This window comes from Sinocyclocheilus rhinocerous, unplaced genomic scaffold, assembly GCF_001515625.1.
Source record: "Sinocyclocheilus rhinocerous isolate Xijiao unplaced genomic scaffold, SAMN03320098_v1.1 scaffold3387, whole genome shotgun sequence".
Classification (NCBI taxonomy): domain Eukaryota; kingdom Metazoa; phylum Chordata; class Actinopteri; order Cypriniformes; family Cyprinidae; genus Sinocyclocheilus; species Sinocyclocheilus rhinocerous.
The window spans coordinates 39,435-59,898 of record NW_015666563.1 but is presented as its reverse complement, the minus strand read 5'-3'; the positions used below and the strand labels follow the sequence as shown (position 1 = coordinate 59,898).

The 20,464-nt window shown below is 36.3% G+C and overlaps 1 protein-coding gene across 1 annotated transcript in view; it reads left to right on the top strand.

The window, feature by feature from the left end:
- The window catches only part of arhgap42b (Rho GTPase activating protein 42b), a 104,799-nt gene that overhangs the window by 57,727 nt on the left and 26,608 nt on the right, over positions 1-20,464 (top strand). Inside the window, exons 5-8 of the mRNA XM_016544196.1 lie at positions 14,511-14,612; positions 15,501-15,611; positions 17,961-18,065; positions 19,678-19,807. Of these exons, the coding sequence (XP_016399682.1) occupies positions 14,511-14,612; positions 15,501-15,611; positions 17,961-18,065; positions 19,678-19,807 (448 nt within the window). The remainder of the gene's footprint in view (positions 1-14,510; positions 14,613-15,500; positions 15,612-17,960; positions 18,066-19,677; positions 19,808-20,464) is intronic.

Below are 20,464 nucleotides of genomic sequence, written 5' to 3'. Positions count from 1 at the left end.
TCTGATATTCAAATGACGATTGTTGTCGGCCGCCACATTTATCAACGTGCGATCATTCGTACGATGAGATTGGCGGCATACGAATGTTTCATGAATCACACGTGAACTCTGTCATAAGTTGATTTGTGCGCACGGATCTGCGCTCGTTTCTACGTTAGGTTGATAGATGAGGCCCACTGTGTGGTACTGCAAATTACTGTAGTGGTACCATAGTAAAATAATGAAATCATATAAGAAATACTATGATGTGCACCTAGATACAAAGATACTTCAAAGATACTACACAGCATGGCAAACATGGTAATTGAATTGCACTTTTTAGTTAGTGGTATGAAGGAACTCTCGTAATGGCTAAACATTCATAAAATATTATTATCTTCAGACATACAATAATAATAAATTCAAACCATGCTAACAGCAAACACCTTATAAGGAATATTTTAAATCATAAACAACGCAATGGCAGATTTTGGTGGAACATAGTCCAAACAAAACTTGTCCACAGTCTAAACACAAACACGTTTCCAAACACACATACACACACACACACACTTGGCTGCATCGCTGTAAGGTAGAAACTCATTATACATTAAAATAAGCAACATCAAAATGTCCAGCAGTTTGAGCCCCTTGGGGTCTGAAAGATCACACGCACATATTCAGTCACACATATATACAACTACACTCAGACCGAAATAAATATATACCTATACACTCAAACACACATGCTGAGTGTCTTCCTTGGGGCGAGTGTTAGGTTCAGCCATCTGTACATAACCCAGGCCTCTGATTTATATTCCTACCTCAAAGCCACTTTTGATTTATTTAGCATGAAAAGGGTTTGTGCATGTGGCTTGTGCTTTGTGTAAGGTTCACTTGCAGGACCAGAGGACCAGTATTCTCTCTGCTTTTGAGCGGATGGGTGGGCACAATGCAAGCAGAGGCGGATTCTCATTAATTGAGATCAACCAGTGTGGTGTTGTGAAGCTCTCTCTTACTTTTCAGTACAAAAAAACTTGCAAAAGAGGGTATTTACAGGGTATAGTTTACCCCAAAATATCAATTCTGTCATTATTTCCTCCCCACATGATTTTCTTTTCTTCTATGGAAAACAAAATGAAAAAATTTAGTAGAATATTGATTCTCTTCCATAAAATAGACTTTATTCGTGAAAGTAGGTCGAATGTGTAAATCCTGTATAGATTATAAAATTGTTGTTTGTACATAATTATGGAAAGGAATGATTTTCGAAACAAAATCTTTTCTGCTCATGTTTCATGAATTCACATTGTTCACTGCAAATCTTCAGCTGTGGCAAAGCTTTATATTTGTGCCAGGATTAATATCACATAAGGTCAAACGCTTCCGATTGTGATGCTGCAACTTTGATTATATAGTAGTGCAAATGAGAAAATCCTCTCTCACACACACACACACACACAAAAGCTGTTTTCAGAATATATATACTAATATATATACTAATCATGCCTATATACTATATATATATATATAGGCATGATTTTATATGCCTTTTTTATTGTACTGTTGTATATCGCACTCTGTTTTTGTAAACTAAACATTCACCTCAACCTCTCTCTGCAGAAAGTGCACTTATCACAGTCATCACCCAAGTCTCTTCTTTCACTCTTTATCTCCTTTTCAACCACTTGCTTTTAATAGCTTATACTGTACCTTTCTCCTCTACTATAAACATACTCTAAATGTGGAGAATGGATTGAACACTAGCTGTGGAGTCAAGAGCCTTACTAAAGGATTATGGGAATGTGGAGGATCGGCCGGCTGCCAGACCTCCTTCTTGCTCAAATTTAGTGTTCAGAGGGTGGTTGGGAGGTATAGACGCCCTTATTAGGTAATTACACCCTTGCTGCAGCTCCAGCTGGTTAACGCACTAGCTGTGGAGTCAAGAGCCTTACTAAAGGATTATGGGAATGTGGAGGATCGGCCGGCTGCCAGACCTCCTTCTTGCTCAAATTTAGTGTTCAGAGGGTGGTTGGGAGGTATAGACGCCCTTATTAGGTAATTACAGCCTTGCTGCAGCTCCAGCTGGTTAACGGAGTGAGGTCAGTGGCCGATAAAAGGACCGCTCAAGCCCAAAGCCCGAACAATTTATTTCCTGTTGGCCAAACACCTCGGCACGTCACAGGAACAAGGTTTTTACTAGTGCTGTTAAACGATTAATCGCGATTAATAGCATCCAAAATAAAAGTTTTTGTTTACATAATATATGTGTGTATTCTGTACACATTTATTATGTATATATAAATACAAACACATGCATGTATATATTTAAGAAAAATGTTATGTTTATATAATTATATTAAATATATTTATATATATTATAAAATATAATAACATAAATATATAAATGTATATACATGTAAATATTTTCAAAATATAAACTGTATGTGTGTGAATTTATATATACATAATACATATACACAGTACACATACATATATTATGTAAACAAAAACTTTTATTTTGGATGCGATTAATCGCGATTAATCTTTTGACAGCACTAGTTTTTACTATGGGAGAGCAATTACATATGGGTCGTCAAAGCTCAGAATCACAAGCTGTGCAATTTTAAAGGAAAATGAGGACAGAGTTTGTAGAATTGTAGTGTTCGCCCTTCTCCATATTCAGTTACAATGAATGTATCTTTTTTTCTTTTTTTTTTGCTGTTTTAAAACAAATACTCAACTTATTGGTATTTAGTTTTATTTTTCACATTTGTCTTATTCACTTTTCCCTTCCTCTGCAAATGTCACTCACTGGCACAAATCTACCCCAGAACAGATCTCAGCTAATGGTATTAAGACTGGCGTGTGTAATTCCCTGTGAGCCACGTCTCATAAAACTGGCACCAACAGGTCATCAAATCAGTATATCAGCTCAGAAATCTATAAATAAATAAAACTACACTCTAAAACTGGACCACAAACTTAACATATGCCGATACATTTATTGCCAACAGTAGTTCACTGAACTAAAAACTACAGTAAGCATTTGTTACCTTTGCCATGAAAATAGGTTTGCATAGTTTATTGATAATAAAAAATGTTGCTTACCAATTTGGCCATAGAAACCAGCTGGGTCATTCTACAAAACATTTGTGTCTCTCATATACATAACTTTAACAATGACGAGCTAGTGCCAACTTGTACTCTGTTAATGCTAACTAATGTGTTATGTGGCATTTTCTAGAAATATTATAAAAATGCTTTTACTTTATTATATACTTTTTGTGTGTTATTTTCTTTTTGTCTGTGCCTAATCTTTCCTGTGTTTACTTACAAATATTTACAGTTTTGATTATTAAACAAAATTATGAAAATTAATTCTAGCATTTAAGTCAGGTCAAATTTATTTGTATTGCCTATATGCACATTGTTTCGAAGTAGCTTAACAGAAAATCATGTTGATGTTTATAATATTTTAATATCTTCATGACTTGTTGTCACATTTAGCAGATTATAGCTAAGTGCAACTAGACTGTTCTGTCTATATATTTATGATATTTCGATAGTAAAGATATGTGAAGTTTTGTTCACAGATTATTTGTCAACCCTGTTACCATATACGTTTGTGTGGTACATCACATTTAAATTCTCTAAGAAACACCTTTTACTTTCATGACCTCAAGCACAAAACTATTAAAGTCAAATACTGTACGTAAAACATAAAACTGTCAACCCTGTTACCTTCCTTTAACCCTCAAAACATCACATTTAAATTCTCATTCTAAAAGCACCTTTTAGTTTCATGACATCAAGCACCAAACTTGTAAAGTCAAATACGTAAAACATAAAACTGTCAACCCTGTTACCTTCCTTTAACCCTCAAAACATCACATTTAAATTCTCATTCTAAAAGCACCTTTTAGTTTCATGACTTCAAGCACCAAACTTGTAAAGTCAAATACGTAAAACATAAAACTGTCAACCCTGTTACCTTCCTTTAACCCTCAAAACATCACATTTAAATTCTCATTCTAAAAGCACCTTTTAGTTTCATGACTTCAAGCACCAAACTTGTAAAGTCAAATACGTAAAACATAAAACTGTCAACCCTGTTACCTTCCTTTAACCCTCAAAACATCACATTTAAATTCTCATTCTAAAAGCACCTTTTAGTTTCATGACTTCAAGCACCAAACTTGTAAAGTCAAATAGATAAAACTTAACTGTAACATAACCTAACATAACATAAACTGTCAACCCTGTTAACTTCCTAAAGGAATAATTATACCACAACAAGTATTAAAATGTATTAATTTAGCTTGATATGGCAAAATTCCATTTCTGTATTTGATAGAATTTAATATCTCACACAAAATGTACTTTAAAAATCACCTCACAAACTTTAAAAAGTACCCATTTGCCCAGCAGAAGTTAGATCATCAAGGCCTACAGAGAGATATGGAGTAATGATGGATGTGGGCCCGTGGTTTTCTGTCACAGTGATGGCTGGAGATACGAGACACGTGTGAAGCCACCTCTGGACTGACGGTGGCTGGAGCAGGTGGCAGAAGGCAGGGGGTGAATGAACATCTGCCCCGACCGAGACTTTGCTAATGAAACATGCCGTTATGAGATTGACTAAGTGGTTAGGCAGACAGAATGGCAAACAGAAGACCACAAAAATGAGATGCGTCTTCTAAAAAGTTCCTATATATAGTTAGATATCTTACGATGGAGGCTTCTTTTGATTCATAGCACGTAAAAGCAGTTTGAAAGAAGTGAAGAAAGAGAAGTGTTGATTATGTGGAAATGTGTGCGTTCAGAATGTTTGTTTTGCATCAACATGTACGATCATGTTTATGACACGCCATGGAGCCCCTAGCGTAAAATTTTTTGAGGTTGTAGTCTTATGACAGCACTTTTTTTAACTTAATTTCAATATCGTGATAATACCGTATACCGTAATAAAAGCATTAGCAATTAATCGCAACATGAAAATTTGATACCGGCATATCCCTAGTCACACCTCAAGAAGATTTCATATCTTCAGGGCATCAGTGTGGCACTTCATGCATAGCTGTATGTAGGTGTTTTCAGTTTAATTTGTGAGGTTCCTTTTCAGTTAGGATTCTATTTTACAAGATACAAGTTACAAAAAAGTGGCTCACTGAGATTGTGGATGTACAGTATTCAGTTCGAGACCTTGCATTTACAGCCGGCAGGTTGAGCTAACCCTGGTCAAAGAAAGAGCTGAGGCTTTGTTTATGTCCTTAACCACTCAGAAATTCACAGACAAGACCTCGCTTACACAAAAACTCGCACCTTCAATCTCGACACACTCCCACTTCCCTAGACCAGCGCATATCTGATGACATTCAAGGTAACCGTGAAACTCGGAACATTGTGCAAACATGCAGTTACTGAAAGAAAGAAGCACATTGTGAACGGCGAGCAACTGTGTAATCATGAGCAAGAATTACACCATCTGTACTTTATGTTCACAGACTTCAGAAACTGATAGACACGCGTCCTTTCGTTTGTAACTGTCTATTTGATTAAATATTGAATTTAAGAAACCAGTATGTTTTTAGATGTCTACCATCTACATTGGCAGCTGTTTAGTAGATCAGTTTTTATCCATACTTTCCAATGAAAAACTTTTCAAAATAAATGGATATTAAAAAGTTTACTGGACTTTTTAAAAACAAGATTTTGGGTTAAAATTTACATGTATGGATATACACAGTTTACCATTACTGAATTTAATTTTCAACACTTTTCACAATTTTCAACACCTTTTGTCTAAAGTAGTTTATTTTAATTCAGTAAACATCAACCTTTTTGATGAACGTAGCTTTTTTATTGATATTGGTATTAAAATGTATTAAATTATAAATCATGCACTATGGTAAAAGCGTTTTGATGCCATAACCAGTGCTGGGTAGTAACTTTTTACTTGTAATCTGGATAAAAAATTGAGTACTTGTAATTAGATTATAATACATTTTAAAATGCTTATAATCAGATTACAGTTACTTTTATGGATTACATGATTACAAATTGGCAGATTAAACAATGGCGTAAATTATTCATAATTTATTGATTATCCCTAATCGTTCTTTTTTCGTTTTTAAATTATTCTTTCTAAAAAACTTTACTGTTTGTCATATCATTTAGCATTGAATATTCACAGTATAGAATGGCCATGTAATTAATTTGCGATACATGCTTCTGAATTTGGGGACAAAAACACCTCTCATTAAATTATACCATGTATGAGACAAATTATTAATCAATAATCATGTCCTTGTAATCATAATTTGTGTGAAAAAGAAACTTAACTTCACCTGGAAACTGAAATGTCGGCAGATTCATGTATTTCCAGTCAGCCTGGATTGCAATTTTAAACCATGTCTTCAACAATTCTAAAGTAATGTTACAATCAAGACTCACTGAGCTTATCACAGTATATTCTGGGATTGCATAATCCGTGAAGGAGACATGCAATGCTGTCTACTTTTTGGAACAGGTCTATGATGCCTTACAATGTTGTCTAGGTAGGCAACTTTGGAACTCAGTTAATGATATCTGGCTGGACAGAAATACAGAGATGCCTGTTGTATCTGAAGTGTTGCTGTCAGGCCTTTCTATGGTTTTAAAATTCATGATGAATGGTGTGCATCCAGGTCATCTGGGCAGCGCCGCTGAAGGTCTGTCTAATCTAGGGCACTTCCTGTCTGGTGCAGAGTGCAGTACAGTGTGTTTTTGAATAAGTCTTGTCTACGGGAGGTGGACAGATTTAAAGATTACTGCAAACCTTCATCAGAATAAGAGCTGTGAAAGGAGCTTCTTGCCTCCAGAAATAGTTTCAAAATAAGAGGTGGGAAGTTGACCTTTACCCTTATGTGCTTGGCAGGAAATAATAGCTTTTATGTCTAAGGTTGATCAAATGTTGAGGGAAGAACAGTACTCTTATCTCTGCAACGTTTTTGTAAAACAAGAAGTGAAAAGCACTGGTTTGTTAGTATTCAGTTCTGTGATTACAGAGTTCTGATGTTCGCATAATATTATTAAAAATGGCAGCTTAGTTACCGTTGTGCTAAAGGTCTTTGAACAAGTCATGATAATTTTTATAATAAGGTACCGTGCAGCTTCCTTATGATCACAAATATTGCTTTTTTTAAAGTGCAGTGTGTGATTTCTGCACCACTATAAGCACGCAGCAAGGTCTATAATATATTTAGCATTCCCATTCATTTCAATGCCAATTGTTTAGCTATTGCTATTTTATGCTTTTAAGAGCCCTCTGAAAAATTGGAGACTGGTGAAACATGTAGTTGCCATCATCTACCAGAAGGCTAACTGGACCAAGCTAACAGCTAAACCAAATGGAATTACAAAATGATTGTTTTCAACCAAGTTAAAAGCTTGTCCTGAAGTCCTGAACACTCCCCCTGTGTGACACCGTTCCCCGAACAGGAAGTCCCATCCCAAAGTAACGTCATTCATTGTGCCAGATGTTTGCATGATTAATATAAAACCATTACAGTGTCACTGTTTCCAAATAGCATATTAAGCAGTTCTGCACCATGAATTGAGTTTTGATAAAATATTAAAATTGCACTTTAACTTAAATCTGTTGAAACCCTGACTTTGAATACAGGTAAGAACCTGTTTATATCATCTGCTGATATAAAAGAGTCTGACTAGTAAAAAAAAAATTTTGTCAACATATAAAATCCACACGATTCCAGATACTCCTGGTACACAAAGTGATGATGTGTGTTTAGAATATTTTAAATGACTGTATTTTATTTCTTTGTTTATTGAACTGTTCTACACTATGTTAAGTTATTATGCTGCATCCGTTATGCAGGTTTGTTTTTGTGTTTTTCTTTGGTTTATATGTTGTGCTAGAAAGGTGAGAACATGCTTTGAGTGCCATCAAAATAGCTCAAGTCGAAGTGCTGCTTCTTAATTGTCATCGCTGGACTCTGTGTCCAATTAACCATGTGACAATTTGCCGAAAAAATAGCAGTTTTTTTTTCAAGAGCACTGCACTGCACCAGTAGAGCTTCAGTTGTTTTCCACTGACTGCTCAGGCACATCTAATGTCCCACCTGCTCTTATCAGGTAACAGAGGACTGATTAGACCTTAATGAGTTTAATTGAAGTGTTGTGTGAAGATGCTGAGGATGTCACAGCTAATTATGATCCTCAGTGCTCTAGAGAGCAGCACAGGACTAAGACAACAACATCTACCTCCATCCTCATTCTTCTCTTCTCTTAATATCTATGATTTTATCTCTAGATATTGTCTCTTTTATTCTTCACTTTTCTCATCTTGTCCTCTCCTCTTCAATCTTAAAAGTAAAGGTTCTTTAATGGCATCAATAGTTCCACAAAGAACCTTTACCAACCATGGAACCTTGTCATTCCAGCAGAAAAAGGTTATTTAGATTATTAAGATGTTCTTCACACTAAGAAAAAAGTGGTTCTTTTAAGAACTGTTCACTGAAAGGTTATTTGGGGAACCAAAACTGGTTCTTCTATGGCATCACTGTGAAAACCCCCTTTTGGAACCTTTATTTTGACGTGTTCTCTCACATTGTCTAATCTCATTTCTCTTCTCTTCTCCAATTTCAGCTCTTTTCTCTTGTCCTCTCTCATCTTGTGTTGTGTCCTCTACTCTTTTCTTGTCTTTATCTTGTGTTTGGCTCATCTCTTCTTTCTTTTCTCTTTTCTCATCTCATCTCAGTTTGTCTCCTCTCCTCTGTTCTTGTCTCTTCTCTCATCTTGTCTCATCTTCTCTCTGCTCCTTGTCTCGTGTTGTTTTCACTTCTCAACTCATCTCAGTTTCTTTTCTCTTATCCTCTCTCATTTTGTATCAAATCCTCTTCTCTGTTTTTTGTCTTTCTCTTGTCTTTACCTCTTCTTCTTCTTGTCTTGTCTCATTTTGTCCTCTCCTTTGTCTCTTCTCATCTTATCTTAGTTTGTCTCCTCTCCTGTCTCATCTTGTCATCTTCTCTCTTCTCTTCTCTTCATCTCATTTTGTTTTCACTGCTCATCTTGTCTTAGTTTGTCTTTTCTTTTATCGTCTCTCATCTCGTTTTGTCTCCTCTCCTATGTTCTTAGTTTTTGTCATCTTCTTTACTCGTCCTCTTTTACTGTTGTTCTTTTCCTCTCATCTTGTCTCAGCTTGTCTTATCTCATCTCATCTCCTCTGTTCTTCTTCTCTTGTCTCTTCTTCTATCATCTCAGTTTGTTTCTTCTTTTCCTTTCTCTTCTTTTATCTTGTCTCATCACTCTTTTTGTCTCCTCTCCTCTCTTCCCCTCTCCTCTCCACTTGTCTCAATTTGTCTCTTGCCTTCTGGTCTTATCTTGTCTTTTTTCATCTCCTCTCCTCCTCTTTTCTTATCATATCATCTTAATTTGTTTTCTTCTTTTCTTTTCTCTTCATCTTGTCTCATCCCTCTTTTCTTGTCTCCTCTCCTCTCCTCTCCACTTGTCATGTCTCAATCTGTCTGTTTTTCTCTCTCATCTGGTCATATCTTGTATTTTCTCATCTCCTCTCCTCTTTTATTGTATCTTTATTTTTTTCAGCTCATCTCATCTCATCATCTCTTTTCTCATCTCATTTTCTCTACTCTATTTTCTCTAGTTTCTGCCTTTCTTCTTGTCTCATCTTGTATTCTTGTCTCCTTCACTCATATTGTCCTTTCCTCTCATCTTGTCTCAGTCCTTTCTCTCTCTTCTCTCATCTTCTGGTAATTAGTAAGTTGATCCTATCATATTTATTCGCTGAACTCATATAAGAATGTAATAAACAATGGCAGGACATTCCATCACAGTTGTTTAGATTTGGCACCAAGCTCGGAGATCTGAATATTGGCTAATGTCTTCTAAAAGCAGAAGAGAGAAAGAATAAAGAGTAAGTGTCTGGGCTGTTTGTGCAGTGCACCCCTGGGGGTGTTGGTTTGTTTCCCCTTGGAGCTGTCAGCATCTGAGGCAGTGATCGCTCAAAATCGGTGCCATCAGCCCGTCTGGCCAGGTGGCTCCGCAGGCTCCAGGATTCTCTGTGAGTATGTGTGTGTGTGTGCACTCATGCACATATGTTTGTCTGCCTGGCTTTTTTTGTCACACTGTGGGGGGTCTGAAGTCTGTCTGTCATGCAGAGCCCCATCCGTTGCACAGCGGTCTTTAACCTGGCTGCAGTTCACACTGCCCCCGTGAGCAGAGGTCACGTGAGGTCATCCCAGTAGAGGACGGCAGTAAATTGTTGAAAGTCTGAAACAAAGCCCTGATGGTCAGCGGAGACCCTGCTGGACCAACAGAAGAGGATCACACTGGGTAGCGCAGCTCAGCGCCTTATGTGTAGCCCTGCATTGATTCTGTTCCTGTAGAAGCACCACATTTCCAGAGATATTAAATATGAATTTGCAAAGTTCTATTTATCCCCTATGTTGTTTGGAATGCTTTTATACGAACACTTTTGTTGCACACCCGTGTTCATTGACACCAGAGTTTGGTTAGTTTGGATGATAATCTCTATTTTCCGAACTTGGTTGTGGACCTACGAACCATACCAGAGTTTGCTACTGATATGAATGAAACTGCAACGTCCTTTAGAACAGTTATATTTATGGCAAATGTGTGAAATGTGCCGTTTTGTGTTGACAGTGGGTCATTTTATCTTTTGTTCTATCTATTGCTGTTATGGAATTATTAGTAGAGATTGTCATGTGATCTCAACATGGCTGCCCCATGACCTACTGCTGGTAAAAATAAACTTTTTTTTAGGTCGCTGTTATGATTTTTCATCTCATGTGACTGCACATCATTAAAATGTTTAAAATACTTCTAATTGTCATTTTGTAAGATGATGTATTTATAGTTTCCTTTGATACACTGAAAAAAATGGTAACCTATAAAAATGGTGACAGCTAAATAACCAAGTTTTATTCAAGTCAAAAATATTATTTAATATAGCTAAATCAACCTAAATACATTAATTTATACAAACAAAACTAAAATGTTATATGGGTTAAATCAGGCAGAAATATATATTTAACGTAACAATTGCAGGTTACCACTTTTTGCAGTGTACTCTGTATCTCTGTAACACATTTCACTCTTATTCAAATCAGTTTTGCAGACTTCCACTTTTTCATCTAGATTCTGAATGCAGATACTGCATGGACCTACTTATAAACAAGCTCTGAAGTTATTTGTAGACTTTTTAGTATTACAGTCTTTTTTATGGCATAAATTCTTATCAAATTTTCCATTATTGTCGGAATAAACAAACACGAATGAATTCTGTAGAGATTTTGTGTGGGCCTGGTTATGATTAAGCCTCTTGCTTATTACTTTGGGTTGTTTTGAAGCTTTTTAACTTCTATTGTGAGTGGTTATAGTGAGTTATCCCATTGATTTAAGACAGTAATGGGGCAATCCCAATACATTTCAAGCTTGTTAATTCTCCTATTTTCCTCTGTCTCTTATTATCCCTCTCTCCGCATCTTTGTGTTGGAGAGAGAGAATCTGTGTTTCCTTAAGCCAAGTTTTTGCAGTATTCATATCACAAAAAAATGTCATCAAGCCAAGACATCCAGTATATTGTATTCCTCTGTCATCCTCTCATATAAAGCAAACAAACCCGAGGGGAAATTTATTGGTTGTCAAGACACTATCTAATGTATTTATTCATTTATTTGTCTGTTTTATTATTTAACTCATATCCCATGGGAGTCAGATATAGACACTACGGTTTCCTCTGGAACGATTTTCTCTTTTTTCTGGACATAGTAGAGGAAGCGTCTAAAGACACAATCTTGAAATTATTTATTGATTGTTGTCAGGAATTTGGAACCGCGGTGGATGCAGGACTGTTATTATTTCATCACTGACGTTGTGTGGTGGAGAGAATGTTCAAGCACACTGTTTAACTACGTCATATCAGTAGCCGTTATATGGAGTCAAGGGTTAATGGAGGGGCCATGAGAATGAAAATACACACAAGCTCAAGTTTTACTAGTCGTTTCCTTTCACTGCATGACTGTCTATGACTACAACTATAGCAGTTTTCAGAATATGCTGTGTATGCTGAGTATGCATGTTTCTCTGTATATCTTTTCTTCAGAAAATGTACTTCCATATTTGGAATTATTTGCGCATTTTTTGATAGAAATTGCATTGAGGTGCTTAAAAATTATTGGGATCACATATATGCTCATGCATTAACTAGCTAGGCCTTGCATTAACCCTGGCCCTCAAATAAACCAGCTTGCTTCTTTTGACAGTGGTCCAAGCAAACCCTCTGTCATCTCCCATGCTCCCACTCAGAACAGCACTTGAGTTGCTGCAAAGAAATAGAGCACTTTAAAATTTACATATGACCTTTGAATATAGCGATAACTGTAGAACCCACGTATTGCATCGCTGCGTGAAAGGCCTCAGGCAGGACAACTCAGGTGTGAAAACAGACTGAATGGAGTCAGGGCCTTTTGAAGGATTCAGTGTTGTGGATTCTCTTGTGTGGAAATCTCCTCTCGTGAAGTTAGTTATCTTGTGAGTTGTGACAGGGAATGGAAGAAGCAGATGGATGTCTGAATTTTATATTCAGAATTCTCCTCTTCATCATTCACATCTGTTACTCTTCATCTAAAGCTATAGCCTATAAAATGTGCACCAGGTAACGTTTTCAGGTAAGTGTAGTTTTGTGCAGTGGTGCCTCCACACCAATAAGTGTCAGTATAAAGTCCAAGACCACAGTCGTGTGGTTTCTTAATGATCTACAACAAAATACCCTGCGTCTCAATGTTCATACTATCCATCCTAAATAGTATTTGAGATTAGAATAGTGTGTCCCAAAGCTTAGTATGTTGAAAAGAGTATGCCAAAAGTCCCTGGATGGTCTACTATTTCAGGTCGATTTTTGAAGTGTGGATCCGTGCACACTCGAATGGCTAATATTGCCCACAATCCATTGCGCTTTGGTGAAGGATTCTGTCCAGAACTACAAACACGAATAAAACGCGTTAAAAAACTACAAACATGGCGGATGTGCACGACCGGCGGTTAGGTAGAGAGGCTTAGAAAAAGGGGTTCGAGTTACTAATATTCAACATTTAATCTGGTAAAAAAAAAAATATATATTTATTTAATGTGTGACGTGATAGTATGTCCCAAAGCTTGCCTACTCTTCTACTACACTCTCAAAACAAAGTGTGTACTTTTTCATTCTTTAAGGGCGTAGTATAAGTAGGCACATTGAGACGCAGCAATAGAGAAAGCTTTGGTGATAACCAAGTGAATATTTACCGTATTGTCCCGAATATAAGACGATATTTTTTTCTTGGAAATACATTTGAAAAAACGCGGTCGTCTTATAATCAGGGTCGTCTTATATTCGGGCCAATACGGTAATTAATACATTTACAAAAATCTGATGAGTATCTCAGTAGACAAGATGTCACATGATCATTGGATTTGGATGTGCATATGCTACTTTCGGAGGCAGCATTTTTCAGCTTTTGGACACAGCCAAGTGGTCAGGGTTTAGCTGAGTACCATGGTCCAGTTAGCCCCTGTTGGTCAATGGTGTAACTATACTATTGTACTGCCAAAGCAGCATTTCTGCACTGATGGCCTTTCAAAAGTCACTGTATTATGACAAAACAACAACTACCGTCTTGACTTTTAATACCCATGACATTGAGCATACTTTGTGAGTTTGTGTTCCTGTAATCTGATTCTCTTGGCTGAAACTTTTCTTCTCGTATGCTTGAACGAACAGTTCTTGTGTGCATTTCCACAGAAGTCTGTCTATCGTCCTACCTGTGCCGTTAATGAGTCCGCATTTAGACTAATGCAAATCTGACAGACGCATCTGTCAGGGAATGTAATCTTAATAATAACTGACCCACAGACTTTAGATGATATTTCAGAGCTGCATTCAAATGCCTGTAAATGCGATTATGTGTATATTTTCAAGAGTTTTGTGTGATTTGCTCTTCTCTGTCTACTGAGAACAGAAAGAGATTAATCTTATCTTGTAACTATGTATGATTAAGTATATAATCATCTTTATGCTTGGTTTATATCATTTCATTTCCTTGACAATATATTTATTTACTTGCAATTTATCAATTATGGGCTAAACTGTTTCTATAGCAGTAACTGCATATCTCATTGGGAGACAGGAGTGGGTTTGTGTGATAAAGCATTAGAGTGCCACCTAATGGCTTGACAGGCAGATCACAGGCATACTTTGTTGTTGTCAAGTATTAGTGCAACATGTTCATAATGTGATTCTGTTGTTGCTCTGATAGAACACCTGTGTGACCGACTTAATTCGCTAAAAAACACTAAAAAGTCAGTTCTGAGAAAGGCTTTGTATTATTTGTTAACCATCGTTCAGTAGTTTTGGGTAATTGACAGCTCTGGTAATTTTACAGTTTACGTAACTGACTTTGATCTTATTTAAATATGCTAATATAATGGCAGTAACCATTTGTTTTCCATAGGAGGGGAAGAAGAAATTTGACAAGGAGGCAGAAAAGTACTACTCCTCACTGGAAAAACATCTCAACCTGTCGTCCAGAAAAAAAGAATCAGCTCTCCAAGAGGTGAATCATTCAACAAATAAGGCTAAGATTTGCATTTTCCGAAGGAAATACCAACGCTTACATGGCATCAAAAGAATAATAGTGAACTCCGGTTTAGGTTTTAGTCTTAGTTCTGAGGCAGTGCTGTATTAGAAGTGTCTTTCCATCATGACTTCTATCTGCGGTGCACCAGACTCACAGAAAATCAACAAAGAAGTTGAAATGGTTAAATACGTATATGCAAGAAAGACAACCAATCACAATTCTGTTTAATTTTCTCGAAAACAGAAACGAATAGCACATGCAAGACTGAAATGATGTACATATCTTACAATAATATTGTCTTTTTTTGATGCCGACATTGGTGGTGATGTAATTATTTAAAGGGATAGTTCATTTAAAAATGTATTCACCCTCATGCCATTCCAAACCTGTATGACTTGTTTTCTTTTGTTAAACATAAAAGGAGAATTATGTATATTCTGCTCTTTCCGTGCAATTATAATGAATGGGAACCAATTAATAATAACACACAAGACATGTGAACTACTTTTATAGTCCTTAGTGTTCTTTTTGGAACTTGAAAACTTGAATTTTTCCTTTTGTGTTTTACAGAAGAAAGACATATGGGTTTGGAACAACATGGGGATGAGTAAATAATGATAACATTTCCATTTTTGGATGACTAAACCTTTTAAAAACAAGTGTTTAAAAGCTTCAGTTCCTGTTTTTTTCTTTCGTGCTGTTTCAGTTGCGTTTGTTTAGCTTGTCGTTACACAGATTCTCACAAAGCTGAGCCAGAAATTCTCACATGTATCCATTAACCAAAGCCCAAAATGAGCAAACAAGCCTGGCAGCCATAACTTTCTCTCCGTCTCTAGGGTAACAGCGCTCTTTGTTCGTTTGCAGGCTGACGCTCAGATTGATAAGGAAAGGCAACTCTTTCATGACGCCTCTCTAGAATACGTCTTCAAAATCCAGGAGGTTCAAGAGAAGAAGAAATTTGAATTTGTCGAGCCGGTAAGATATTTGTGATACATAAAATGTCCTCTTATATTCAGACACAAATACACACTCTTACGCACACAACCGCAAAACATATAGTCAAATGTGTATCCTGCAAAAGAAATCAGATGCCCATCATGCAGTGTGCTGCAATGAGAATCAAGCCATCTGGTCAGTAATGGTTTTGTAGCCAACAGGAAGTAGCTGGACAGTTTATGACCACTGGAGTCGTAATCTCGCTGTCTTATCATGCCAAATTACAAACCTCAGCTCTCATTTCCTGTCCCACAATACCCCTGAGCTATTAAAGGTGCAGTTCACCCAGAAAATTCACCATCAATTGGTTCCAAACCTGTATGACTTTCTTTATCTGTGGAAGACAAGGTATTTTGAAGAATGTTGCTAACCAAACAGTTTTGGTTGCCATTGAATTCCATTGAATGGACAAAAAAACACATTTCTTAAAATATCTTCCACAGAAGAAAGAATGTAAGTGAATGAAGACAGAATGATGACTTTTCATTTTTGGGTGAACCTAACATGCACTGGTCAGTAAAATATATCAATTTAAATGCAATCCAATAGGAAATGAAAATCTCACATTATTGCAGAAATTGAAGCAAAATTGATCCTTCCTCTTAAAGTAAAACAATAACTGAAAGTTTTCTGCAGTTAAACATAGTTTGAGAGGAAGACCTCTTACTGTTCTTTTATTTTCAGCCCTTTTCATGTTTAGTATCTAAATCTCCACTCAGCAGACAGATCGCGTGATATACGCAACAGCTGGACCTCACATATTACAACAGTGGACAGAATTTGCATGACTCGTTTCTGCATTAAGCATATTTATATGCATAAGTGTGAGCGGTAAAGTGAGCTAGAGCATCCAGTGTTTATCACCTGGCATGGGAAAAAACGATGCTGTTAATCTCCCAGAAGCACTGCAGTCTGGTCTGCTCTTGAGTTTCAGGGTGTGACATCAGCATCTTTGAAGTCTTCTGCTAAAGTTACTATCAGAAAGTCAAATCTTTGCACAGGTCTCGAGTATCAGAGAGCAGCTCAGGTCAGAGAGCTGGGATAACTGTAATGATTAATAGATGGAACATTATTCATCGCGTGATATACGCAACAGCTGGACCTCACATATTACAACAGTGGACAGAATTTGCATGACTCGTTTCTGCATTAAGCATATTTATATGCATAAGTGTGAGCGGTAAAGTGAGCTAGAGCATCCAGTGTTTATCACCTGGCATGGGAAAAAACGATGCTGTTAATCTCCCAGAAGCACTGCAGTCTGGTCTGCTCTTGAGTTTCAGGGTGTGACATCAGCATCTTTGAAGTCTTCTGCTAAAGTTACTATCAGAAAGTCAAATCTTTGCACAGGCCTCGAGTATAAGAGAGCTGGGATAACTGTAATGATTAATAGATGGAACATTATTCATAACTTAATGCACTCACCGTACACTGAAGAAAATGGCTTTGAAACCATTTTCACTCAGAAATTGATATTTAATATCACAAATAATTTCAAAAAATATCAAGTAACACACTGATTTAAGCGTGAAATTTTGAAATAGAAGGACTGGTATTTTCTTGTAAAACATGTGCCAGAAACAATTTTTATGTACAGCTTTGAAAAATGATTCTTTACAGTGTGTACATCAGGTCTGTGCAACAACAATTTTTTCAATTATTAAATGATTAATTTAGTATATTAACTAAATGTCTTTTTAGTAATTTGAGGTTGTAGGGTTCTAATTTCTTTCTCAAAAATCAAATCGTATCATTTCTCCCCTTCCCTAAGTCTGACTTGTACTGACACCTAGTGGTGTGGATGCAGAAACATGCAGACGCGAACTTTTTCAATTACCAATGCTACTGTATTAATTTATATTTGTCAGCAAAAATATCCAATAATATAAAGATTTACAGAGATAAAGCAAGTAGTGTTTGGCTTGTGATGTGATCTCAACATGGCTGCCCCCATGAGGCGACCCTCTCCATGTAAAATTAAACATGGGGTTTTACAGTCTTCATATCAAGTGAGTGTACATCATTTTCACACATTTCACAAAATTAATATTGATTGATTTATTTCTGTCTTCAATTTTAATAAGGAAAAATACTCCTATTTTAACACATTGTTTTAGAGAACATTGTAGAGAACGTTGCGCTTAACTTTGTGTGCAGGGCTTTTGATTGAGCCGTTATGTGAAAACTTCAGAATTTACAAACTGACACAAAACATTGTGAAATCCCTGTTTGCACTGAGAAAGAGGACGAGATGGATATGTTGTGCAACAAGCATATGATGGAAACGTATTTACATCTTGCTGTATTTATATCTCTTTGGGGTTGCAGCTCTTGGCCTTCCTACAGGGTCTGTTCACATTCTACCATGAGGGTTATGAGCTGGCCCACGATTTTGAGCCCTACAAACAACAGCTACAGTTTAACCTGCAGAATGTAAGTATAGAGCCATCTAGCTTCTCTTTCATTTTTTCAATTACTGTAGCCTCCTTTTGACCAAAAAAAAAGTGTTTTTACTTTTGAAAATATTTATAAAGCCACATGATGTTATGCCTGGCACATATAAAAAAGTTTTGCATCCATTTTGCCCTCTGTTTTCATGCTGTAACCTGCTCTGTTTGTCTTTGATCAATATTGGCAATATTGACCTATACTAATAAACTTGCCTTGCCTTGCTTTGCCTTTAACCTTTGACTGTCACTGTAAACTCAAAGCTGATGTGGTGTCACAAAATGTCAGCTTATTCTAAAGCACAAAAGACCTGTGCTGCAGCTCTGTGTCAGCACTGCGGCATATATACGCTGAAATAACGCTGCTGCGAAAGCGTGAGACATTAGCCTTAACAGTATTTCACTACCGCAGGACAAGCACCTTTTATATTGTAGGAGTGGCATTGATCATTCACAGTGATGTATTTGCCTGAGATGTAAGTACTCTAGAGGACAAAAGAAGGATATGAAGCCATTTCTTTTCATTTCTTTCCAACAAACTGTGAAAGACTTTTGAATGCACTTGGTCAACGCGTTTCAGAAAGGCGGGGCATAGAGGAGAAACAATAATGTACAGTATGTGGAAAATAATGTGTTTTTTGAACCTTAAACTGCGTAAACACATTTCATTACACCAAATACACAAAATAATGTTCTTTTTAGCAACATCATATGACCCCTTTAATAAACACCTTGCTGTAGATTATCTCGCTTAAACCATAGTCACTTGACAGCATGGAAAAGCTACATTGATGTTTGCAGTGCAAAATTTCAAACATCAACATTATCACCTGAGAAGTAAAGTGTAGCTTTTCAGTAGTGAAGCTATTTTATTCAATAAAAGTCACAGGGCAGTGTTGACCACAAGTCTTTGTGCTCCTGAATGTTTCTTTGTGTTCACAATCATCTGTGTGATTGTCTCTTTTTGTCTGATTTTCAAATCCATTTTTGCTTCAAAGTTGATTCACTTCGTAGCTGTTTGGTTCATGGCTTATAATTCTGTAATGACGACTTTTTGTTTGGATAGAATTGAAATGTCTGATGAGTGGCGCTAAAATTTTAGAAGTAATGCCTACACTAAACCTAACCGATTGTGTTAGCAAGCAAAAAAGCATGTAAAAAAAAAAGTATTTGCTGAAGCAACCACATCATTTTAACTTGCTACTACAAGTCTTTGGAGCTCCTTTATAATGACTTGTGTTTCGCGGGACTCGTACCCAAGCGTTCCTCATCGTACTTGCAGTGTTGTATCAGGTGAGCTATCAAGCAAGTTTACTAAGTCAGAAAAAGCCATACATATGGAGCTGATTGTATGCAAACGTCAAAATGTATTATAAATCATGCACTATGGTAAAATCATTATCTTTTGCAACAGAGCTCCTCTTTCCTATGCATGTCTGTATGCTGTAAATGTCTATTACTATATACTTATTTCAGTCTCATGTCTAGTTTTAAATGTATTTGCATCTGTCAGATTAAATATAATTGGCTATTTTAAAATGGCAGTTGTTGTTCCTATGATCTGTTTGTGTACATGTGTTTTTATTTGTTGGATGAAGACAAGAAACAACTTTCTGAGCACCAAGCAAGAAGTAGAAAAGCTGATGAACAGAGTTCGATCTGCAGATCAAGACCAGAAGCCCCCAGGCCAGTGGACAATGGAAAGCTACCTCTATGTCCAGGAGAAACGTGAGTGTTACAGTCTTTCAGACACTAAGAATGAGCAAACAGAAGGACAGACAGTCTATGGCCTTCCATACCAGACACTTTTTAAAAAAATATATAATGATGAGTCTAGAATTTGGTTTTCATTTTTATCTTCCTTAAGTGACCTCACTTTGGTCTTATCCTGTGTTTTTCCTGTTCCTTCATACTGCAGAGGAAATGCCCGAATTAAATTGCTCTCCACATGTAAACAGTTAGATTACATTCTTAGAATTAGATTATAGAATTTCAGATAAGACAGTGAATGACCTGGTCTAGGAAAGGATAACATTGCCCTCTGGTGGATGGATACACAGTTAGTTAAAAAAAAAAAAATGTTGTATAATATAATTTTAAAACAATAGATTTTAAAATCCAAACATATTAAATGATCCCAGTAAAGAAATAAAAGGTATACATACATATTAAAACACACTTTTTTTAAACATTTGAAATAAATATTCTAAATTATTCTATAAATGTATTAAAAATACAAATAAATAAAGCTAATTGTAGGTACTTTAACCAATTAAAATAGGAAAACTGAGTTTGTTGTAGTCCATTATTTGCTTGCATACCTATAATGTATTGTGTTATTGTAAATGTATTTTCTTGTTTGTAAAGTACATTTTGTAATATTTG